At 37.1% G+C, this 26410-nt stretch overlaps 1 protein-coding gene across 10 annotated transcripts; it reads left to right on the forward strand.

The window, feature by feature from the left end:
- Positions 1-2174: 2174 nt before the first annotated feature.
- Positions 2175-21343, forward strand: Rox8 (TIA1 cytotoxic granule associated RNA binding protein Rox8). 10 transcript variants are annotated; one of them, XM_065232219.1, is made up of 5 exons: positions 2175-2253; positions 5350-6133; positions 15706-16238; positions 16496-16598; positions 16651-21343. In XM_065232219.1, the coding sequence occupies exons 2-5, from the start codon at positions 5581-5583 to the stop codon at positions 16815-16817; spliced, it is 1356 nt and encodes a 451-aa protein (XP_065088291.1). In that variant the 5' UTR covers positions 2175-2253; positions 5350-5580; the 3' UTR covers positions 16818-21343. The 10 variants fall into 10 exon arrangements, with proteins under 10 accessions (XP_065088291.1, XP_065088283.1, XP_065088285.1 ...); XM_065232211.1 differs by having other exon boundaries at positions 2177-2600; positions 5140-6133; XM_065232213.1 differs by having other exon boundaries at positions 2177-2600; positions 5145-6133.
- Positions 21344-26410: the final 5067 nt, after the last annotated feature.

Raw genomic sequence — 26410 nt, forward strand, 5'->3', positions numbered from 1 at the left:
CGGATAGAAACCCTAATAAAATTGTTTTGATTATTTTCCTTAACGACGTGGGACGACGTTAGGGAATCCCCTTAAACACTGACCGCAGACTGAACCGAGACTCAACATCTGGTGGTGAATAGGAGAACGTCAAAAAGAGCGTATGCTTCAAATCTCGATCAACAGTTGAAAAACAATAATTCTATACTGCTTTTGCAAGGTTCCTGGTGTTCAGGATTATTTTTATCTCGATTTTTATATAGAAAAATCGAGAAATGGAAAATTAGAATTATGCCTTAGTTGTTATGATCTAACGGATTTCTTGTGAATAGTTGAGATACAAATCAGTTAAGATCTGTGGAAAACCGTGAAACAAGACAAATACCTACGGAAATGTCCAAAAATCCTTATTCTGATGTAATGATGTATGTGAAACGGTTTAGATGACGCTTGATTTGCCAATAGCTCCCGTGAAAAATAGAAGAACTATACTATGAAAGTGATGATAATTTCAAAATGACAGAGTAATCTTCTAATGCTTTTATTTAGCAATTAGATAATTTTTTAATCTGTGATATTTTTTTACTGCTACAAGAAACTTTATTATTTGATTGAAGTGTTTCACTTATACAATTTTGCCAAAATATGAGCCTTGTACCATAGAGGTAACTCTAAGACCAGAAGGTCCCGAAGATACGTGCTCAACTTTTTGGCTCAGCTCTGGTACTATCTTCGGTCCCAAGCTAATCGATGCACCCCTCGAAACATAGGAAAATCCACGAACCCCTCATTTTATCTGTCAAACTTGCATAACGAATCAAAACAAACATAGTGTAGTACTAGAATTTCGCCGATAATGGGATACGTTAATCGTTTGCTTGGGACCAATAGGCTAGTCAAGTAGCAAGCCAATTTAAAATCGTTAGTTTCGAATTGATTGTTGCTTATACCTCGCCTTATACATTCCATAAGACAAACCACATACTGCCCATAACAGCATAACAGTCCCATATGGATTTTTCGTCAGGAATAAGTTATCCACTCGGTTATCCATTAGAATGGATGTGACTCTCTGTCACCGGTGAAGTGACAATTGTCACCTTGTGTGACGTGACTCTCCTATAGAGACTCACGTCACTTGCAGAATAGGGGGATTGTGCACTAAAAGTTACATATCAGTTCAGAAGATATCGTAAAAAATAAAATAGGTTGTCCCATCCATAACAGCATGTGTATGTATCCGAGAAAAATCAGTTGTTTTTATTGTAAAGATGCTCTTAACAATATAAACAACTGATTTTTCTCGAACAAATTTGATCTTATCACATTAATTTTCATTGTTTGAGCATTGTATCGTAACAAATAGAAATTTATGTTTTCTGGCGTACAACAATTTAACAGTATTTATATTTTAATGATTTATCCACATGCCTTTATGCATAGATAACCTATTTTTTGTATTTTTTACGATATCTTCTGAAAAAATATGTTACAACCCTTACATTTATGTTGAAATTCTCAAATATCATACTACATTTTTCACCTGCATGAAAAACGCACTTGGCAAATAATTAACTTCGCTTTGAACTGTAAACAGATACGTTCCGGCGAAATCGAGTTTTGTGGATCGCATCTTTTTCGCTTACGTTCACGCATGCAGCGCCCGCGAAAAGAGAAAAAAGTTGTTGAATATTACATCCAAACTGCTGCAACCAGGTCAATCCATCGGTTGTGTAATATAACGTTGTACGATGTACATCGATTTTGCCAACAAAATTACATCCATTTATGTAATATTGTATTTGCTTTTTGCTATTACATCATTATTTCATACATCAGCTTGAATTAAATTGATCGATATTACATTTTTTTTCTGTGTACATCAGCTTGAATTACATTGATTGATATTACCTTTTTTTGCTGTGTATACCAACAGCAGCGTTTGACACTAGGCAACATGTCCCGAGCCCGCTGTCACGGTATAACATGTTGCCTACGAGCCTGCCACTGGGCTGACAGCGACCGAGTTTGTTTACAATTAGCTCTAAAACCGCACTCCCCCCCCCGCGCAATCTTCTCGCCAATACATATAGTGACAAAACTGTATCACCATGTATATACCCACCATGGGATTAACCATCTAACGTTTTATATAAATCTTGGCTTTGTATAAGTACCAACATTTGCAATTGTGGCAAATGGTGAATGCTGTTGTCGCCGAGCGAGAGATTGAAACCAGCCGATCACGGACCATCAAGCAGCAGCAGTGTAGAGGTAGACAAAGTAGACTAAAAGAACTGAACAGCAGTAGTGCTGGACAGTAAAGAAGAAGAAACGCGATTCAGGAGCCTCGGAAAAGGCAACCGGATTAGTGGAAAACTCGAGCATTTTCTTTCGGTGCGTTGTACTTCCGGGTGGGGTGAGAAAAATTGTGACCGGTACTGAAGTTTGCGAGATCCGCGGAATCGACGGTCTTTTTTTTTTTTTTCTTTCGTGAACTACGGAGTCCGCGAAATATCGGCGGGCGAGCATAAACGAATGTGTGTTCGTGTATTGTGTTAGTTGGTTATTAGTGTGGGTTCATAGAAAGAAGAATATCCCCTCGGAACATACAATACAGTGTGAGTGTAGTGAGTTGAATGCGAAGGAAAACTTTCCCCCCGCGGTGCGGAGAAAGAAGGAAAATCTGCGTTCCTGACAGTGCTGCCAGTTTTTTGTTTGTCATTAATTTTTAGAATATTTTCGTCCAAAGTTTTATGTTTTGTCGATAAATACGTTATTAACAAGATTATGGGTTTGCTTTTATTTACCATAATGAAAATTTGCATTTAATCGATAATTGAAGCATTCTTTTTCAAAAGGGCGTATCTAAAATTTGAGAAAAAAAAATTAATGATAAAAACAGGAAAGCAATATCCAGTTGTTTTCATTAAATCCTATTTAATGGCATTGCTAATTTTGTTCGATCTGTTAGTTAAGTACAGGGTTAGGGTTTTTGAAAATTATACAATAGGGCCTAGATCTAATTTTGGCCCCATTAAGCACAACCCGCCCTTTGCTTCTATTTTTCGAGTGGTTTCTTTTATTTTTCTTTTTTCACAAAATGAAATGTTTTCACTGCCTTCTAAATTTATTTAGCTATCCGTACTATCGTGAGATTCAATAAATAGTAAAAAAAAATGTGATATTGTTAAAATCTAAACGCGGCCTAACGCATTGAAACGCAATTGAATTTACTTTGAGCTGACCTATCAGATGAATACCTACATGAATTGATTCGGTCGGAGCACTTCTTTTGTTTTTTGAGAATAATGGGTGCAAACATTCATATCACGCGTTCTTATTGACTTCGTTCGGTAGCTTTTGAACTAAAGTATCGTACCAAACGCATAAATGACTTGTAAACGCCGAAATCATGGAAGAAGTTCTCTTCCCTAGGCTGCGTTTTCTTGATCTTGAACTACAGTTTTGATAAAATTTTATTATAATATCGTTTTGCATTCATACTTCTCACCCTGTAACCCTGACTGAAACGTCGTTGTGACACCTTGATTGTTATATAAAACGTGTTAGATACGTCATTTTGCGTCATATCAGATACACCGGTTTAAATTTTAAAACGCAGATACGTCGGCAAGTGGTTTGGGGTATCTGAACTATTTTTAAACATTAATGACTAGATTGATAGAATCCACAAATGGCCGCTATCGTGGCTGATTTTACAAGACAACTCATAGCACTTTTTAAGAAACTGAGTAAGATTTGTAGGACAAAAAAAGTGGGTCAACTCGACTCAGTCTCTAAGTTACTTTCGACGGGCGTAGTTTTTTTTCCCGAACATTTTGTTTTGACTCGATACATTTTTAGATTGCAGTGGATGTGAATCCACACTCTTCTGCGATTTCAATTAGCACCATCCTTTCACTGCCCATTTCCTCAGGATTTTTCGAATTAAAATATGCGACAAGCACAGACAAACAGACGTTGCTCTTTTTGAATAAGTTTTTCTTGAAACCATTGTACCTCAAAAATAGACCTCCGAGTTCTTTTCACTAGTGCAGGAACCCAAAATTAGGTGAAGCGGGCCAAAGTAGTTTTCATTTATTGTACCTTGCAAGATAATTGCGCGTTATCATCGCTGCACGATATGGACACCAAATAAGCGCGCAGAGCATTTTATTCGGTGGCGCTTATATATAATCCACATAAGTTTGCGGCGGTAACACGCCCGCATGATATCGGGAACTAGAAGTATATATAGTGACTGCGTGGTTCTACCCAAAAGTAAGATAGCTGTACCCAAAATTAGGTGAAAATGATTATACTCAACATTGGGTTCCCACACTTTACTACCCCTGTGGGTATGTGCTTCAGTTTTTGACAACATTAGAATAAGGAGTAAAGGAAACAATTCAAAAATCGAGTTAAGGGGCTGTTCATTAACTACGTAGACAGTTTTTTTTAATTCTTGCCCCCTCCCCCTGCGTAGACAATTGAGCTTTCTGACATGTATAACACGCACAGTTGCGTAATCTCATTTTCAAATGCAAAGTTTGTTATCCTTACTTTCGCTCCAGCCAAAAATGTTGGTTTGTTATTGTTATCCTCACTTTCGGACCACCAACACTCGCGCACATAGAGGGTCTAGTATACTGGACCCTCTCTAGAATGGACTATTGTCCATACACATTTTTTTTTAAATTTGTATGGACCGTGGATAGATAAATTAAATAAATACAAATGTTCTCTTAATTGTAGGGGAAACCTATGAAATATCGATAATTTTTACCGAACAGTTGTTTAAAGTTAAGTAAAAATTTCCAGATTCGGTGATATTTTTAAGTGCGAAGGTTTGCTATTTTATACGAACATCTTGATGTGCCGAGTATAGTTTTTGTTCGGGTTTGGAACCTGAAATAAACTAAGCATATTATTATTTCAAACATAGGAAACTTGACGTGTAGAAAACAAAAATAAAACAAACAACACTGCATTCTTTTTTTTGGATAAGAATAAAAGTTGAAAACTGGCAGCACTGATTCCCGTACATTCGCAACGAGAGCAGCTCACAGCTCTTTAGGCTGAGGTAGATGAAAGTTTTCTTCAAAATATTTAACAAAAAAAAATCATACAATTTTGATTATTTCTGCATTAACCTAGAAAAGACGACCGCCGCCAGTGTGTGATAGCATATCCGAGTCTGGGACAAGTGAACACAGAAGATTCTATATGTTTTTGCTCGTTTCGTGAACTAATGGAAAAGACAACATTTTACGTGTGTGGCCACCACTAGAAAACGCGAAGGGGAGCGAATTTCGGGCGAAACAAGTTTTCTTTCATCCTCTTCCTAAATCAGTGCTTCGTTTTTAGGCACATACACACGAAAAGTGTGAAAAAGACACGATCTGCGGAGCGAGATCAAAGGAACGTACATCAGGAAATTTGTCTTGTCTGTGGTACACTGTTGAGCAATTTCCCATATCCGCAGCAGCATAGAGACGAAAAGCGGAGCCCAGTAGCCACGAAAAAAAAGTAAGCAACTGGAGAAGCAGTTTGGATTATTTTTTTGGCATCTGTCATTAGCAACATTCATTAGTCAAAATGACGGAGGAAGCGTACCCGAAAACCCTATATGTGGGAAATCTCGACCAATCGGTGACGGAGGATCTACTGTGCGCGTTGTTCGGTCAAATGGGTTCAGTGAAAAGTTGTAAAATAATACGCGAAGCCAGCAGCGATCCGTACGCATTTATTGAATATTCCAACCATCAATCAGCCCAGACTGCACTGGCTGCCATGAATAAGCGATTGTTTCTCAAAAAAGAAATCAAAGTGAATTGGGCAACCAGTCCCGGCAATCAACCGAAAACGGACACCAGCCAGCATCATCACATTTTTGTCGGTGACTTGAGTCCAGAAATCGAAACCGAAACCTTGCGAGAGGCTTTTGCTCCATTCGGGGAAATTTCGAACTGTCGGATTGTCCGTGACCCACAAACTCTCAAGTCCAGGGGCTATGCGTTCGTGTCGTTCGTAAAGAAAGCGGAAGCGGAGAATGCGATACAGATGATGAATGGACAATGGCTAGGATCGCGAAGCATTCGGACCAATTGGTCTACCAGGAAACCACCGGCGCCTCGCGAAAACCTTAAAGGTAAGCAAATATTGAATCATAAGTTTGCTGTTGTTTTCGTTTTATATGGGATTTTAACCTTAAAGGTCATTCATCTCAGCAGTAATAAGTTAGTGCTAATGCTAATAGCACTTGTTCAAACTTGACCGTACTTGAAAGGTTCCATTAGGGGCTGTCCATAAACTACGTAGACGATTTTTGAGACACCTTAACTACCTCCACCCTTCCCCTTACGTAGACAGTTGTTGTTCATATATTGTATGAAAATCGGCTTGCGTTGCTGTTAGATCGAACAGCACTTGAGTAACAGTGTACACATATAATATAAAATGTATAGTTTTGTCTTGTATGATAAATTATTACATAAGTTACAAAAAAACCGCAACACAACCAATTATACTTAATAAGTAATATTGTTTTATGGAAAACTAGAATACATCTTGTTAAGTTAGAAGCCAATGATTAGTTATGTAGCTGTGGTAAATCTTACATTCTGATGCAGAAATTTTACAATATTTTTAACATTTTCAGCTAGTCAAACACTTTTGAAACATTCACGATAGAGAAAAGTGAATTTTTAGACTTAACTTAAATGAACAGTTTCAGTAGGCCTCAGGCTTCACACTTGCAAGAAATTATTCTCGATTTTTCTTTCATATGGGCCAATGTCGCAAACGTAAACAATTACCTACTTCTTCAACGAACTTCTCGAGAATGAAAACGCGCCTCACTAAACCATTGTGTAGATGGAGAGTCCCCCTTTTTTCAATTAGTTTATTTGTTAGGCTCAAATGTCTAAAAGGACTCCACGGAGCCGAGAACTATTCAATATTTGTATAATTACAATAAAGTATTAATGAGTATTATTTATGAGTTCTTCCTTCTCCTTAGATGAGACTTGAGTTAAGCTTCCACTTTCATCCGTGTCAGCAATTCCTTTGCTTCTTTGTTTTTCTTTCAGCAGCGCCCGCCTCTTGGCCTCCTCTTCGTCCTTTATGCACTCCTTCTCGGTATAGTCCACTATCCCGAATTTGTAGAAGTAGTGCGCATCATTTTTGCACTTGAAAACAGGCGGCTGTTGCTTTTTCAGCGGCGCTTGCTTCCTCTCCGCTGTTCTTTCTAGCGTCCGGGGACATCACATCCAACACCACCACCTCTTCTTCCAGAACCTCAACCGCTTCCTCGTTTGACGATGCACTTCCTGTAAACAAATCGAGTTAATCGATTCAAACTATTGCTTTTCTTTGTGCTACGAAAACATCCATTTAGCGGCGCCGGTACTGTAGTGGTAAGCGTGATTACCTCTCACCCCAGCAGGCCTGGGTTCAATCCCAGTCGGCGCCGCCGGGATGTTCTGAGGCATAAAATCTCTGATCACGCCTTCCTTCGGAAGGGAAGTAAAGCCGTTGGTCCCCGGTACATGAGTTGATTATAGTCGCTATATTCATAGTCTGGTGCAGGGTTGCTTCCACTCACTTGCTATAAAAACATATTTTTCGGAATCATGCAATCATTAGATGATATAAAGATATGCTGTACTTGTAAGTAACGAGAAGAGGGTTTACAGTATGTGTTTGACTCATAAAACTGGTCAATTTTGCTTTCAGAGCGTTACAATAAGCGATCTTATGATTCGCGAGCGTTCACTCAGAATGAGCACTCACGAGTCGTAAAATTGCTGATTGTGACGCACTGAAAGCAATATTGACAGATTGTATGTGTCAAACACATACTTCACGTCCTCATCTTGTAACTTACAAGTACTAATTTTCACTATACCATCTCATGATTTCATAATTCTGAAAAACATTTTTTATAGCAAGTGAGTGGAAGTAACCCTGGGCGTATAGAATCTCGGAACCAATTGAACTGTCAAATAGCGGAACCAATCGAACAAATCACGAACAACAACAGAAAATTGCATATCAGCTATTGCGAACCAAACTTAGAAAACCCTTTTCTCGTGACTCAAGGCTCGTCTACGCAAACTAACACCATCTTTGGGTTAGAGAAAGTTTCTCTTATCCGATGATGCTGGTAATTTGCGTTAGATTGGCGAAGAAAGAATAATCCACGTTTTGTTTATAAAAGTTGATAGTACCTTTTCAATTGTTGCTCTTAAATATATTGAATTGGTTCCGCTTTTTGATAGATCGAAATTCTATCCGCCAGACTATGAATGTAGCGACTATAGAGTTGATGGGTCGATAGGTAGGGTTCAGGTGTGGAAGCTGCCTCCCTAGCGTCGGTAGCATTGGTACTCAGTACCAATCGACGATGATCGACGGAAAAAAATCAAGGAAAAAAGAAAAAGAAAACAGCAATTTTAAATTTATTTAATTTAATATTTTTATTCATAGGTAACAAATTGTTCAATGTACACTTTAGAATGATGGGTTCTTGATTGTTACTTCGGTCATTTTGCCTGTCTACCTTGATTGGTACTCAATTTTTAAAGGCGGGGCATGGAAAACCAATCTTAGGGCTTTTTTAATGCACCACCAACGTAGAGTGCACCACGCGAGTTCGAGAGGAAACGTCAACCAAACCGTTTGTTTACATCAGAATAAGGAATTTCACAACGCAAATAAAAAGCATTTTTCATTCAACATCTTGCCAATTTCCATCGGTAATTCCAAAGTAACATATCCACCATTTTGAGACAATCGAAGTTTAAGTTCGACAGATTATTTTTATAACTCGACAGTGAGCATGCATAAGTGCGTATTACTGCCCATAAAAGCATAACTGTCCCATATGAATAGGAATTCAAGCAAAGATGGGACAATTATGCGAGTATCGGCAGTATACGCGACGATCGATTCTCTTCATCGATTTTCTCTTTGCATTGCTACAGCTAAGCGAAACAATTTTTAGAATTTGTTCAATGCAGAGTTGTAACAGGTTGTATTGGCTATCAACAAACGCACCGAAAAATGTTAATCTAGCGAGTTATTAACAAAAGAGAATCGTCGAATCCCAAGCCTTTGGGATTTTCTTTATTAAAGAGTTGTATAGATTTTTCTCCTTTAGTTTAAAGGGCGAACACGAAATTATTGCGACACCGAAAATGTCATGCCAATTTTCTTATAATGTTTAGAATCAAGCCAAAATTTTAGGGTAGTTTTAAACATATATTTACTTCAAAAATCAAAAGAAAAGTTAATCGATGGAGCCTTGAGTGTAAAATTGAACGCATTTTCGCTTGATGCCCTCCATCAAACCCGCATAAACGCAAACCATCACTTGACCTTACCAATAATGGTTATAAATTGTTTATAATCCCTCCTAAACTTTAACTGAAATGGTTTTGGAACCTTACATGAACGTTTGTGTGATAAAGTTTTAACCTTATGTATTATGGTTTTTAGGAAGCGGACCTTACAAATAATGGGTCGTTAAGAACCATTACCATTCCAAATTCTTGTTTTCTCCATACATTTTCGGAAAGAGAACTATATTAGAACGTTTTTACTTATGGTTTGAGAACATTAATGATTATGGTTATGGTAGTCAGTAAGGTCCATTAATCGTTTTGTATTATCGCTCAACTTTACGTGGAATATATCGCGAACTGATAATTATTAATTTACAGGCAACCAATTCGCGATATATTCCACATAAAGTTGATTGATGTTACAAAACCATTCATGGGCCTTACTGACTACCATAACAATAACCATTAATGTTCTCAAACCATAAGTAAAAACGTTCTAATATAGTTCTCTTTCCGAAAATGTATGGAGAAAACAAGAATTTGAAATGGTAATAGTTCTTAACAACCCATTATTTGTAAGGTCCGCTTCCTAAAAACCATAATACATAAGGTTAAAACTTTATCACACAAACGTTCATGTAAGGTTCCAAAACCATTTCAGTTAAAGTTAAGGAGGGATTATAAACAATTTATAACCATGAGTGAACGGCAAAAGGCGCTTCTCGAGGCACTCAGATTTGTAGATCTCGCCATTTACTGTGCCCTTTGTCACGAAAGGCTCACTCCTCAGTTCGCAAGAGCAGATGGCCTGCCAAATGAGATATTTGGAGGCGAACTTCGACATTTTCTTCTTCTTAAATTTTTCGTCCACATCGAACTTGCTCTTGCCGGTGAAAAACTCCAACCCCGGAATTTGCTTAAAATCGGTTTTTATATACGTTTCGTCGTCCATCACACAGCAGCCATATTTTGTCAGCATCTTCTCGTAGAGCTTCCGTGCCCGAGTTTTAGCCGTCGATTGTTGCCGCTCATCGCGGTTTGGGAAGTTCTGTACCTTGTATGTATGTAGTCCAGCTCTCTTCTTTGCATTCTGGACGTAGCTCTGCGACATGCCGATCTTTTTAGCCAAATCACGGCTTGAGACGTTGGGATTTGCTTTAATCATCCGCTTCACCTTTCCCTCCGTCTTTTTGTTCTCCGGTCCCGGTTTTCTTCCAGCTCCTTTGCCGTGGTCCAACGTCAACTGCTCCTGGAACCGCTTCAACACTCTGGAGACGGTTGAATGGTGAATGTTCAACATTTTTCCCAACTGCCGGTGCGACAGGTCAGGAAATTCCAGGTGTTTGGAAAGAATTTGTTCTCTTAACTCGCGTTGGTTCACCTCCATTTTCGTTGAATCGAAAAGCACGACTTCGAATTTGACAGCATGTACACAATACACATCAATAAGAAAGTGTGCAAAATTTGGTTGATTTTTACCCAATGGTAAAAAAGTTATGCCCTGTTGAATGTGTCGCAATAATTTCGTGTTCGCCCTTTACTTAAATCTTTGGTTTTTATTAGTTAGGTAGGTCCCGATTCAACACATTGTAGTTTCATTTTTATACCTGTTATCTTGACTTTTTTACCTATGGGATGAGTACTTAAGGGGGTTAGATTTTGATAAGTTCTTTAGTGGGAATGAAACTGATAAAAACTGCACATTGTAGTCGAAATACGTATCTGTCATGGATACCAAAATTAATTAAGTGGAATTAAATGGAAGATAACCTTTTTTGCTGTTTTATTAAAGAAGAGAATCGATCATCGCGTTTACGCCCTTAGGCATGCTCACTGTCGAACTGTTTAGAAACAATACATTTTGCAATACTATTTTTAATGTTTAACGTTGGAAATTCAGTAGAAACGCAAATCACAATTTTTCTTTGAATTTCATGCTACAATTTAGAAAAAAAAACCACATAGGACGTTTTGACTAATCAAGTTGTACAGCGGAGGACCTTTTCAAAAGTGACGCGAGAATTGTCTTATTATTCGATTTTTCACAGATTTGCACCTAAACTATTCACACACAAGAAATCCGGAAAATTATAACCACTAAACTGCCGTTATACGCATAACTGTCCCATGTTCTATGCAATCCTTATGCACCGTGCGACTCTTATGCGTATAACGGCAGTAAATTATTATTCAGTGGCGTCGTGTATCCTCACTTTTTACCTATGCACAAACTTTCAAACCCAGATTTAATGCCATATTCATACTTGAATCGGTTGAAAAACACATCTAATCTTCTTGTTAATTCGATATCCATCCATTGCAAACAATAGTTTGATAATTGTTTATGTTTTGAGAGTTGGTGCACAGGTAGATTGAGGTTAAGGCGACGCCACTGTTATTATTATAATTTTTCATTTTTCTCAACAAAAATATTCTTGAACACCAGCAGGATCATTGCACAAATGAGCAGAATTAAATGTTTAAACTGTAGATCAAGTTTTGGAGTATCTCAGATGAATCAATTCAGGAAAGTGAAAAAGTGTTCCGCTTTCTATGTATCACGGCAAAAATTTCTGCTCACATAATTTTTTTGACATTCCCCTATTCACCATCAGAGGTTGAATCGATCGCTCAGTTTCTATTAAAAGTATTTGCAACCTTGGTTTGGTACCAGTCAGTTTTTTTTTAAAGCAAATTTTGCGATTTTGATTTTGCGGTGTTAGGTACTCTATTCTGAGGTCTGTGAAAGGGATTCTAGATTATGTATAACAAAGCGTCCAATGTAACAGTCATTAATTATAATACAGCGAAAAAGGTTATCCTCCATTTACCCCCACTTAATAAATTTTGGTATTCATGACGTATTTCGACTACAATGTGCAGTCTTCATCAGTGTTATTTAGACTTATCAATATCTGACCCCCTTAAGTACTCACCCCTAGGTAAAAATGTCGTGATCCCAGGTATAAAAATGTAACTACAACTTGCAAAATCGGAAGCTACCTAACTAATAAACAAAGATTTAAGTTAAGTATAGGAGAATCAAACAAATCAACATCAACATGATTTGCGTAGCCGACTCTTGACTTTCTAGAAATCATCGAGAGAAGTCATTGTTTAAAAAAGCTGGTACACCCTAATTCCAGCTCTATGTAGAATTATTGTTGAGTTTTAGTAGGGTGGTCATATTGTCCCTATGTCGAAACTGCCCCACTTTCCCCTATCCATTATTTTCGCGATTTTATGCAGGTTGATTTGCTTACAATAATGTTAAGGCGTGACAGTTCTACACCGTTTGACATAATGGCGTTTGGCATAATGACCAGTTGGCAAAAATGTTGAAAATTACTAATTATACCGTTAAATAGTTACATGAAAAAACAGCTCATGATAAAAAAGTAAAAATTTTAGAACTTGTTGTGAAAGGCCAGCTTTTGGAGTATTTAAATTTTAATAGTTTGTTAATACCAGAACAATCGGGATATCGGGAAGGTCATTCTTGTGAAACCGCGTTGAATTTAGTATTGATGAAGTGGAGACATATAACTTGGTAACTGATACAATTCATTGTATTACATTTTATAGTTGCAAGCTTGCGTGTGACAGTAAATTATCAACTCCTTTATTTACGCATAATTTTAACATCTATGCTTATGAGTGGTTAGTATTCATTCTTATATTATAATTCCATGCAATAAACATAAAATAAATGCTATAATTAGCCAGAAATCAGCAAAATTCTACATGACATAAATTTATGTCCCACGTACTGGTCTTGTCTGCTTCATTGTGCGAAAATGTATTTGTGTGTCTTCTCTACGGTTATTGCCAAAGTATTACATGTTAAGGAAAAAACGTTAAACTCCAGTACTCGAGCCACCAATGCACTCTTGAACATATGGATTTAACTCTTTCTGCCCATGATTACTCTAGAGCACCATGCCTTTTTGGTATTGTAAGCTATAACTTTCTGAAATTACAACCGATTTTTGTTAAAATATTATAACATAGTCTGTACTAATTCTTCTATTATCGAAAAAAAATCCAGACCAATATCTCAAGACACTACAGAGATACTGATTTTTTTAAATTAATTTTGTCAAAACACTGGGCGGGAAAGAGTTTAAATTTGCTTGTATTTGTTTCTTTCTTTCAAAAGGTTTGTTGTTTAAATTTATTCCATCCAAATTTGATGATCATAGGATTTTTTCATTCTTTTAAACATGAGCAGTTCTTTCCAGTTCTATAGTTTTTGTTATTTCTGAATGAAACATGAAGTAAGATTCAGTGCTGAGATTTTTCATGTCATTAACAGACTTTCGCGCGATACTGATAAAATTGTTTCTCACATAGTCACTGATAGACTTGATCCTGAAAAAAACCTTCGTCAAACCTGGTAACAAAAAGTATAATTTCGTGCAATCTGTGTCACTTTTGCCAGTTAATGTTACCTCTGGAGTTCCACAGGGATCTCATTTAGGTCTTTTATTATTTATTTTATTTGTGGATGACGTGAAGTTTGTGTTAAATCGTTTAAATGTGCTAATATATGCTGACAATATGAAACTGTACATGGAAATCTTTAACAATTCTGATTTGCTACATTTTCAAAATGAAATTGATGTTTTCTACAAGTTTCCTAACGCATTGAAACGCCAATGAATTCACTTCGGCCTATCAGATAAAGATAAAAATTTATTCGGTCGGAGCGCTTCTTTTGTTTTTGGGAATAATGGGTGCTAACCTTCATATCACGCATTCTCATTGACTTCGTTCCGTAGCGTATTAACTAAAGTATCGTACCAAACGGATAATTGACTTGTTAACTCTGAAATCATGGATTTATTTAAAGTTTTCTGTTCGTTAGGCCCAAAATGGGCGATTAGGCCGAAGTAGTTATCTACACTACAAAAAAAATATCACGTGTCCACAGTAGTTCCTCTGTTATATTTCGGACTGCGGTTTGATGGCTATATGGCGAACATTTTCTATAATCTTGATCGTTCATATGGTTCTCATTACACACCATATGTACATCACATCCTATTGTTATCTATTTTATGTATTTTATACGGCCATATTCGCTTACACAATAAAAAAAAAACGTCAAAAGAAACACCGTTCGACGGTACTTCAATTAAATACGGAAGTACAACAGCTCATGATCAAGGTGGGCATTTGGGGATTTTTTTTTTAATTACCGAACATGTTTGGGCCGAAGGGTCTTCGCAACTTAGGTAGAGTTAATTTTTATTCATTCATTCATTCATTCATTCATTAACAAAAGTAAATTTAAAAAAATCAGGGTTGCCAATTTTCCGGAAAAGCTTAGTTAAAGTTTTCCGATTTTCTCGGACACCACAAACTTCAAAAACTCATAACTTTTGACCAAGCATTGTACAGTCAATGTTAATTAACAAAAATTACTTGTAATTTTGTCAGCTATTGATAAAAAATACAGTTGGAAGCAAATTTATTGTGAAAGTGTTCACCATAAAAGAAAATTCAAAAGAAATGCTGTGTATCATGGATTTTCATCAAAAAAAAAAAAAATCATCCTTGGAAATTTACAAGATTTTGACATGAAAATTGAAAATTTATTTCAAATTTGAGCTAGTCACTAGGGCCAATAACTGAAGCATTAGTGCCAGCCATAACCGATTCACTTACCCTACCCATGTTATGAACGTTGGAGGCGTTCGAAAATATATAGTACTTTGCCATTGGAAAAGGAGGAAAAAATAATATGCAAAAGTAAAGAATAATAATAATATAATAGATCATAGTAGATAAATAAAAGGATTACATATATTCAGTTAAATTATTGTTCAATTTATTTACTGATTACGACATAAAAAGCTGTTTTAGTTTGACGTAAAAGGAATGATTTTTTATTTGTTTAGAAAGGTTGATTCAATTAATTTAGAAAGTCAAAATGACCCAAATTTTTGAAGTGATTAATTTGCTAAAAATATGGGTTGGCTCCAAGATTTAACAGCAATAATGAAAAAAGAATGTCCTTGCATAACCGTTGATTTCAAATTTGGGACTGTACAAAATGTATTAGACAGTTTGTTGTTCTCATAAACATTACTCGAGTTAAATCATCTCTCTGATTCTCATAAAAATCACATATGTACGCTATAGACTAAGCATTCTTTACTGAAAATTTCAAGTCATTTGGGATAATAGTTCAAAAGTTACAGCTGGTTTATGTGTGTGTCATTTTCCACGAATACCCCCTTTATCAAAATATTCAGCCAGAGGCTGGTTCGTCTCCAGGTTTACGGACATCTCCTTACATAGACTTAGTATCATGCCGTATGTTTTATGCTTCACCAACCCAATCTGATTACGCGTTTCTGTATCTTTCCAGGCATTAAAAGCGGTAAGACTCCTGGTTTCGAGGAAATATACAATAATACCGGACCGACAAACACCACCGTATACTGTGGCGGGTTTCCTCCAAATGCTATTACTGACAACCTTATTCATAAGCACTTCGGATTATTCGGGCAAATCCAAGACATTCGAGTATTCAAAGACAAAGGCTACGCATTCATCAAGTTTAATTCTAAGGAATCCGCAGCAAGAGCCATAGAAGGTACTCACAATAGCGAAATACAAGGATTTCCAGTCAAATGTTACTGGGGAAAGGAGAACGGTGGCGAAATGGCAAGTAATGGAATTAATGCCGCTGTGGCAGCTGCCGGTATGGTAGGAATCGGTATTAACAGCATAGCAGGCAGCCCATTGCAACCTTCGAATGCAGCAGCGGCCGCAGCAGCTGCAGCGGCAGCCGCCGCTGCCCAACAGCATGGTGGAAATCCACAATTGACCCAAGCTGCTGCTGCGGGAGCCGCTCAGTATCCTTACTCCGCGTACGGCCAAATGGGCTATTGGTATCCGGTAAGATGTTACAAGGGATTTTTTTTATCGGACAAAATGGGCCAAATGGAAAACTTGCGAAAACTTTAACTAAAATTTTCCGGGAAATTAACCATCTCAAATTTTTTCGTTCTTATTATCATCAAATCTACCTGTGGGAAAAATTACTTAAAACTCGGAGACCCTCGGCCCAAACCTGACTGATAATAAAAAAAATCCCTTACAGTTAACTTTCATTTGAGCGGTTCTAAATTAATGATTTTTGTTTCGTGTTTCAGGGTTATCCTCAAATGCAAGCACAGTATATGCAACAAGGGTATGCATATCCTTATGCCTACGCGGCAGCCAGTCCACAGCAGGCAGGAACTGCTGGTATGTTAGGTAATATTTGGTCTATGATGTACCACTTTAGTTGATGAAAATTTTCCTTTAGGTTATCGCATGATGCAGCCAAACATGGCTGCTGCTGGGTGGGGCATGCAAACCGTTCCAGGTGTGGCCACGAATGGGGCAGCAGCAGCAGCAGCCGCTGCTGCAGCTGCTGCTTCCTCCCAGCAACCAATGATGTATGCGGCAATGCCGCAATATCAGACGCAATGAGATATGTTGAAAAACTGCCCCAACAACAGCATTGTCAGTAAAGTAGTGGGAGCAACGTCGGCAACAGCAACTCCAACCAGCCATCAACCGGCCGCTCATTTCAATTTGATTACCAATCCAGCAGCAGCCGCCGCCGCCGCCGCTGCCGCAAATATGAACAGCAGCCTCATTTCCGCGCCATCTCTAATGACCAACACAAATAACACGATAATCCTAGCAGCTCATCAGCAACATCCAGCAGCAATGCACCAGCATCATCCCTTCGCGGCCCATGCACACCACCTTATAGCAGCATCTGCCAATCCGACGATAACACCAATGGCGGCTGCCAAGCTCTACCATCATCATCCAAACGCCACGATCGTGAATTCGATCCTTGCGCCACACTCTTCTAGCTCTACTGCTTCTTTATGTAACCTCCAAGCTAGCAGTTGTCAGTTACCGGTGCGAACGATCACTGCCGTTGTTGGTGCGATGACTACTGTTGCCACTTTGGCATCAACCGCGGCAACGACGGTGCTAACTCCTTCTTCCGCAACCGCCAACGGAATTGTTGTTCCTCAAAGCAATGGTAGTAGTAAAAGTAGTAATATCAATAGTAACTGTAGCAGTAACAGTATTGCAGCTGCTGTCGCTGCTATTATAAATAGTAACCTTAATTTTAAAAACAATAGCAGCAACAGCGGTATTACCAACAACAACGTGCATAACGCCGGTATCAAAGTTCCAACCAGTAGTGCTAGTAGCGGAAATAGCTTCAGCACTGAACAAAATAATCTGAAACATAAACTTAGCAATGAAAATGAAAACAGTAATGAGCAGTTTCAGCAAAGAAATGGTGGGGCTGACAGTACCATTTTCAAAAAGATGATGCTGGAAAATGGGAGCAGTGCTACTATCAGTGGTGATAGCAGTAGCAATTGCCCTGAAGGAGTATATTTAGGAACAACGACAGAAATGATGACTGCAACAACTACGACTACCACGACAAACAACAATCGCAACCAAGAAAGATGAAAGACGTTCGGTTGAAATTGTGGGGAAAAACGCGTAACGAATTTTGATACAGCAACATATTTTAATGTCCGATTAATACGCGGTTAATGTAGAGTTGCTCCTGTTTTTTTTAAATATTTTGTTTGAACTATTTGTTGGTTAATGCATACCTACCACCAATTAATACTGCCTGTGTTCGTGTTTTTCCATTGGACAAGTTTCTGTAATTGGTTCTCAGTTTTAGATAGCAAGAGTACCTAATAACCTTTAAGAAACGAACACTAGAGTGAGGCCAAACCGCAACTTTTGTAAGTTTTTCGAAAACGTATGGCAATAATTAAAAAATGGATGTTTATTGTTTGTTCTATTTCTTGCTGGTAAGCTGAAGCAACGCACGCAAACAAGCGTACACTAATATATGCTAGGGCAGCTAAAGAGCAAGTGTATTACAGTTTTATATGTGTCTCATGGACTCAGATAAATGAAACTTCGAAAAATATGTATATACTTGTTTAATTCACACTCGGAAACCAAACAACGCTTGCATCATATCGGAAAATTCAACGAATGGATATATTTATATTTTTGCCTACACGGTAACCGAAAAATATTTAATAATGACTAAAGTACGCAATAATGACTACAAAGTATGTTTTTTCGAGGGAATTGGATTGAACTGTTACTCACAAATTAATAACTTTTACTCATTTCTGTGGTATCAATTACTCATTTATGGGTAAAATTTTACTCTTAATGGGAATTCTCATTTTCCCTTAAAAATGCTCTTTTTTAAATCATTATTGAGTATTTTGCGGTTACCGTGTAAGTCTGTGTGTTAAACGCCATTGTTGTCATTTTCATGTAATTTTAGCAACACAGAATTTATTTTGCCACACATACATACCTGAGCTAGAGTGTCCAACTACCCAACACTCAGGAAACTAAAAGCATGAATTCATACGTGTTTTAAATTCGAAGCAAGCGTCAACAGTTTATTAAACAAGAATTTGTGTGAAATCATTGCCTTGTCTTCGTAATTTATAGAGAATGCATGATTCTCATAAAAACCTAATACATCTCAATCAACGCAACGCAAATTATCTAGTTTCTCAGATGTTATCATTCTTACATGCTTTTAACCATTTTCCTCACTATTATTTACCGTTTGACTAAAGCGTTTTGATAAACCACTATAACATTGGTCCAGTTCGAAGTGATTAGCAACCATCGAAACTTAATTTGTGAGCACGGAGTTCACGGATAAAAATTATTGTTGCGTTTTGGCTTCTTTGTTTTTAAGGCGTGCGACGACTTCGCGCAAACATTTGGACTTCCGTCAATCTAAAAAGAAAAGTAAACACAAACATTCCTCACTTTTTCAACTCTAACTTCGCTTCACATACCGCGCAGAGTTATGAAGAAATTGCAGATATCTACCTATTCTTGTTCTTTTGCGTTGTCGCCTACATCTACGTTAGGCGTTGAGAGAATCAGTTATGCCGGGCCCTGCCATACGTTTTTTTTATGAAAGAAGATCCTCAAATATGTCCAAATGGCAGTTAATATCTCCAACTCTATAGTCCCTTCAAGCTCGAGTTATGTAGAGTTAATTATATTTTTCGTTTCATAGCACTTTGCTGATAAGAAATGCTCGAGTTCATTTTTGGGTTTGGGCCGTAAAACTTCTTACTAGGTACAAGTTTTGTTGTCATAACTGATGATTGTAAAATGATATTGATTATTTCAAATATTGTGCCAAACAGTGCATTGGAGTCCATGGCTTTACTTTTGTTTCACTTGAAGATAATAACACCCTTATTCTGTATTCCATAATAGGGGTAAGGTGATACTGTGACTGTCTACTGAGGATTGGCGAGTTAGTCCACTGTTTATTTATATATTCTATTCGCCTATACTTTATTATTTGTGGTCTGGATCTTACTTAGGCAGAATCAACAATCATCTTTAAATGTGGAAAATTTGTTTTGTCTTACCACATGATAACTTTTACCTTTACTAGTGCACTCATTACGATTCAATTTATCAAAAAAAGGGAAACGTCTCCAAACCTTACACACGAGAGCAATTATATCCTAAAATGAATGGTTAATAAAACGCAACAAGTTTTTCTTTACATGCAAAGCAAGTTACTGTAACGAAGAAAAGAGGTTAGAAATCGTGATTTATTTCTATGTGATTAATATGGTGTCAGATGCTGCAGAGATCACAAAATGAGCAAACATGCAGAAACAAATGATGACTGCTGCTACGAAGAGATCTTCATTGCGTCAAAAAGTCAGGATTAAAGTTAAATAAAAAAGCCAACTCTGGTAATAGCAAGTAAGTTGAATTTTGATTGGTTCTAGTGTGCTTGTGTCTTAGTATGAATGTGATTGTTTTCCATAGAATGGTCGTTTTAAAAGAATGTACGGCAAGGTGCATAATGACAAGTTGATCCATTTTTAGGTTATTTTTTCTTTTTCCCACGAGTGAGAATGTGAGTAACTTGAAAGTAATACAGCTAATTATTAAATATGTAAAAGTTAGTAATAGTAAGCATATGTGCGTATACGCTGTGGACGGTTTGTACGCTGAGCAAGCGAAACCTCTATTGATAGCATATGCATAAAGAAGTAATATTAAAAACAAAAAAAGTTAAATTTAGTATGTTGATTGGAAGATTCCGTTTAAAGTGAAAATTAAAAAGAAATGAAAACTATTATAGGTGACGAATAATGGAACTCGAGTTATGAATCATATGTTTTGCTGTTTGAGCAGGCGACGCATAACCTATCAGCAGCAATCGGATCTTATTTAATGAAATAACACATTGAGGTAAAGAACTGCAGACATACCAATTTTCTATTCATTTTTTTTAGAGAATATAACATGAAATTAATTTATACAATGAAAATGAAAACAAAAAATGAAGCGTGCGTTAGATAAGGCTTAGATGGAGGATTAAAGAAATATTAATCTTAGGTGTAAGTAATGATAAAAATAGTTATTGATAACTTAAATTTAATGATAAATAAAAAAAATAATGAGAATAGGTGTGAAAGAGGGAAGTGACATAAAAGCAGATAAACCAGAAACGGATGCGTGAGAACATTTAGATGAGCATTGATTGCTAGAAATCAGCGCGGCATTATTCTTTTATTTTAAAAAGAACAATATAAAGAACTGCTGATGATGGGAAGTGAATTACAAAAGACAAAACAAGAAATGATAAACATCCTAAAGATTACTGTAGCATTAAGGGTAGTGCGAAATCAAGAGAAGCGAACGAAACCAGTCAGCGTTTTCTAACGTGTTGAACGTAGGTATAGGACAAGCAGGAAACATCGATTGGGCCATCTAGTAGGAGAGCAGAAGGTTGGCTCATGCACATACATACAATGTTGAACGACACTGAAAAGGGTTGAAGTGGGAAAGAGTACTGTGTGATATAAACAAAACAAAAACAAGAAAATCAATTATAGTTATTTTAAAAATCATAAAAAATCAATAAAAATGAGAAAAAACTACAACCATTTTTGATAAGTTTGAAGCATGGAACAAAAAGAACCTATACATGGGGAAAGTGGGGTAACATGACCGATTCTGTGGCACTACCCCGAACGCCGTTACCCCGAATGCCACTACCCCGAATGTCCTACTACCCCGAATGCCCTACTACCCCGAAATTAAGACAAATGGAAGAACAGCAAGGGATCAAAAGAAGGGTACATTTTTTAGAAGGAAATTTCGTTTTGGAATTTATACTGAAAACAAATGATAATTTTTTTATTGGAATTTAGAAGCACTTAATTTGCTAATATAATTATTATGTCTAGGTACATATAAGAGCATTTTTAAAATTGATTCATGTAATCAGTGAAGCAAGAGTTCACTAAGATTCGCGAACTTTTCCCTACGCATAGCGCATTATTGTGTGATTACTGCGCACTACTTCCAACACTATGTTCAATAAATATACAGAACAAAAGTAAAATGGTTTCTCGCTGATGGGTTATTCCAGTTTTCATCTATACCGATAATATTTCATATTAAGTATTAGAATAATATAGGAGTACTACGAAAGGCCGAATCACAAAAGGCCGAAATACACAAAAGACCAAAAACACAAAAAGCCGAAAAAACTACGAGTTTTTTCGATCTTTTGTTAATTTGTTTTTAATAAATTAGGGGAATTTACGTATTCTCGTCAGTCTAAGCAGCGTCCGAACTTCTATTAGCGATTTCTCAGCATCACACACATACATGACAGGTTTGTTTGATGACATTTATCTGCTGCTTGCTGTTCTACCAATTCCAATCGACAGAATTGATCAAAACGGGTTGAACATGTTTTTACAACGCTCCAAACTTCTCAGGTGAGTGTAACTATTGTCGGCAGTCTCTTTTTCTTCGGCACCCTTTCCATTTGAACTGCGTGTTAATCAGTTGTTCTATTATCGGCAACTCAAAATCAGCCGTATTTTGTAGTGTGTATATTTAATTTAAAGAAAAATATGGCATAACAGGATTGCACAGTCGTAAAAATGTAATCAGATTGAAGCTGAAAAGGTAAGGAATCGGCTTAATACATTCAGCGAAGAGTTTTGATGGGGAAATACAGTGAAATTAACGTTTCAATTTCGGTTGCCGAAAACAGTCAATGGGTGCCGAAGCCATAATTTACCCTGTACATATTACATTTTTAAAATAAAGTTAGAATTATTATTATTCTGCATCTTCGAAATAAAATATAACGGAAGCTACTTAAAAATTAAAAAAAAAAAACTTAAGATTTGGGCAGCTTTATTTTTATGTTCGTTTGAGTGTTAAACGACGATTTAATGACAAGATGGCTTCGTTTTTTGTGAATGCGATTCAACGAGGCGGCTCAGTTGTAAGAGCAGGAAGGCTTCAGATTGTGAACAGCAAACAGCAAATTAAGTGTTCCTAAATTCCAATAAAAAACTATCATTGATTCTATAACATTCATCAGAAAACAATTCCTCAGAATGCACCTTTCCCCAGGGAAGCATTCCCCAGAATGTACCATTCCCCAAAAAAGCATTCCCCAGAAAAGATGATGAAATTAGTAATTTATCATTTTTTTTGGTCATTTGATATTATATTTCAGTTTTATATTACAGAACAGCTTAATATACATATTTTATTTATTACAAAGCGCCAATGCAAGGCCCTGAATATGGATCTCTCCATCCATTGACGTCACCATCTCGCTCCAAAGGGGGAGTTTGGTAAAGAGAGATGAAAAAACCGATTTGTACCTTCCTTAAAAGTTGTCCTAGCTCGCTATCTACTTTCTATATGCAATTTTCACACTGCCGTACTCTAACGGAACTATCAACTCTAGACTTTCATCTCCTCCATCTATCGTATAAAAATTACCACTTTAGTCTGTTATTTGAAATTAGCATTTTCAACTATATTTCCTTTTGTTATATTTTCAAAGAAGGGAATATTCCCTTCTTTATCATATATTTAACGAATTGATTATGTTCTCTTTTATATATTAAAAGAAGGGAATTGTTCTGTACTCAATCTCTCTTGGGGTAGATCATTGCCCTTACCACAACAGCACAGACGAAAACCTACCTTGTGATCGAGCCACCGACAGCTATGCACTTCACAGCCACCAGCGTATGGATCGAAGAGTCACCGTTGGCTGTACACGCTACAGCCACCAGCGACGGGCTGCCTCTCTCGAACGAAGGACCACGACACAACTCGTGATCAAGCCACCGACAGCTGTGCACCTCACAGTCACCAGTAGTGGGACGATGAGCCACTGACAGCTGTGCACACCACAGCTACCAGCGAAAGGACGATGTACCGTTGGCTGCGCACACCACAGCGGACAGCGTAGGAACGATGGGTCGCTGATAACTCTTCAGCCACCAGTCGTTGAGCTGCCAACAGCTGTAACCACTACAGCCACCAGCGAAGTAAACCTCTCTCTCTCTCGAAGGACCATGGCAAAACTGCCGAACACAAGGCTCCGATGAGCAGGGAAACAGGAAAGTTCAACTCTTTTAAAAGTGTCCACTAGGTGGAACTTATGGAAGGTGAATCGATCATCACATGCAACCAGTGGATGAACGAACAGGAACTGGACGAAGCACGAATGCTCGGGAAATCTCCGTTTTCGGACGAAAAGAATGAGACACTGTTCTCAATTCTGCCTTTATTTATTCGCTGCTTCCTCTTCAATGGTTAAATGCAGGATACAGAATGAAACATGAAATGCAATGTTGTTTACTTTTATACTCTTTCATCGGCTGCGTCAGCCAATCAGGATGCGCCATTCGATGACGTCGTTCATTTTCCTATTGGAAGCGTTCATCGCGTACAGGAATATTCCCTTCTTTATCGTATATCCAAAGAATTAATTAGTTCCTATTGTTATATTTTCAAAGATGGGAAACCCCCTTGAGCCATTTAAGGGCTGTTCATTAACTACGTAGACAGTTTTTTTTGGGATTATTGACCCCCTCTCCCCCTGCGTAGACAATTTTCCATACAAAATTTTTTAAATTTGTATGGACCGTGCACAATTGCCAACCCCCCTAACCTGTCTACGTAGTTTATGAACAGACCCTAAGAAGTTTTTCTTTTCTTTTTATATACGCGAAAGAAGATTCCAGGAGTGACTATAATAAACGAAAATAGTCAATCTAATACATGGCATACTTTTCTGGGCAATGGTTCATTCTGGGAAATGCTTTTCTTGGGAATGGTTTTCGGGGGAATGGTTTTCTGGGAAATGTTATAGAATCCTATCATTTGTATTCAGTATAAATTAGAAAAGGAAATTTCCTTCTCAAAAATTTACCCTTCTTTTGATCCCTTGCTGTTCTTCCATTTGTCTTAATTTCGGGGTAGTGGCCATTCGGGGTAGTGTACTATTCGGGGTAATGGCGTTCGGGGTAGTGACATTCGGGGTAGTGTCACAGAATCCATTTATGCATGTTCCCTTAGGCAAAACAATAACAACGCATAACGTCTGACATTTTCGTTTATCTTGCAACTGAAAAAGACGTTTTTCTCAGCAATACGACATATTTCAGCAACAGTAATAATAACTGAATGTTAAGGGTTTTTAAAGTTTAAGTATGTATACAAATTTATGTACCCATGGCAATCAATCAGAAAAAGTGTTACAAAAGTGAGCGGTATATGGGGCATGAGCGGAGACTGGTTCATTGATGATGGTACCTATGAAGCTTGCCCAAGCAACATGGCAAGTTTTATTGAGGTTTTATAGCATAATACAAGTCTAAATCATGCTATACAGAACCCTCATAAAACCCAAATTGTTACTTGGGTGAATTCGGTTGATCAACCAGCAGTCAGGATTTCAGAAATTTTGATGCGCTATTTTTTACAAATTATAATTGTATTTCTGTAGGTGAACTTCAACTTTTATTGTAGGTAGTGAGATTTGATTCCTTGGTTAGTTTCCTCGGCCTTATAAAGGGTTAATATTCGGATATAAAAGTAAAACAAATATTTAAGGACAATTTCTTCAAGGTTAGCCTTTATTAATACTCAGTACACGTTTACTACTTTTTACACGCTTATTGTGGTAGCTTCGCTTTATTACGCTTTTTTTACATAATATGTACCTTACTCATGTCTTGGGTTTACGCTTAATTTTCTTATAAAATTGTTGTGTTTTTCGCTTTATTAAGCATTCTGTTCGCAACAGCAAAGCTTAAAATAGTTCTTTTTTATTTTAAAAACAATCCTTTCTGTTAAAGCTATTAGCTAAAGAAATTAAAACCATGGACTGAAAGCTTTAAAGGAATATATAATAACATAGACGGGAACATTTAGAGAGAGCTAAACGTAGAAGTTAATTTTAGTTGTAACGACGATTGTGTTCTATTGTTTGTAGCGAACTGGATATAATTTTGCTATTTTTTTCATAATACCTGAGTTATGTCCTCAAACGAATAGCTAATTGCTTGGACCAAAACAAAGCAGTTTCCTAAATATGTTTATGATGTGGTAACATAATGGTGGTATGCTTCATGAAGTTTTTTTTTATTATTAATTTTCCATTAAAGGTAGAGACACTACTAAAATTAAAAAAAAAAATTGCACAATCTTTTTACACGAAAATTCAGAACAGTTTCGACCACATACCTAACTTAGATTCGGTCTGTAAAATCAGAGAAAAAACTACGTATATTCCAATTTAATTTGACGTATAATTCACGTAAATTCTATGTAAATATTAAATGCATATTATTGCTTTTGGTAAAAATCACGTGTTTGGACTGAAATAGTCCAATAAATATGTCTAATACTGGCTGATCACGTCATTGCCGCTATGGAGCTACCTGTTTTATAGCACTCTCACATAAGCATTCAGAGAACTTTATTATGACCTAAGCGCTGCCAAATCATCGAATAATTCGGCTTGCAGTAAACCACCATTAGAACACGTTTACCGGAGTTTGAGTCCATACACTTCAACAAGTATTAAGGTACACCGGGACAAGTAAAAACGTGTGGGGAAGTTGAAACAGAAGGTGTTAGCAAAAATGAATAATCACTGAGATTATTTCTAATCTAGT

Source organism: Ochlerotatus camptorhynchus, unplaced genomic scaffold, assembly GCF_037179485.1.
Source record: "Ochlerotatus camptorhynchus isolate MF236.1 unplaced genomic scaffold, CSIRO-AGI_Acam_v1.1 ptg000365l, whole genome shotgun sequence".
Taxonomy (NCBI): domain Eukaryota; kingdom Metazoa; phylum Arthropoda; class Insecta; order Diptera; family Culicidae; genus Ochlerotatus; species Ochlerotatus camptorhynchus.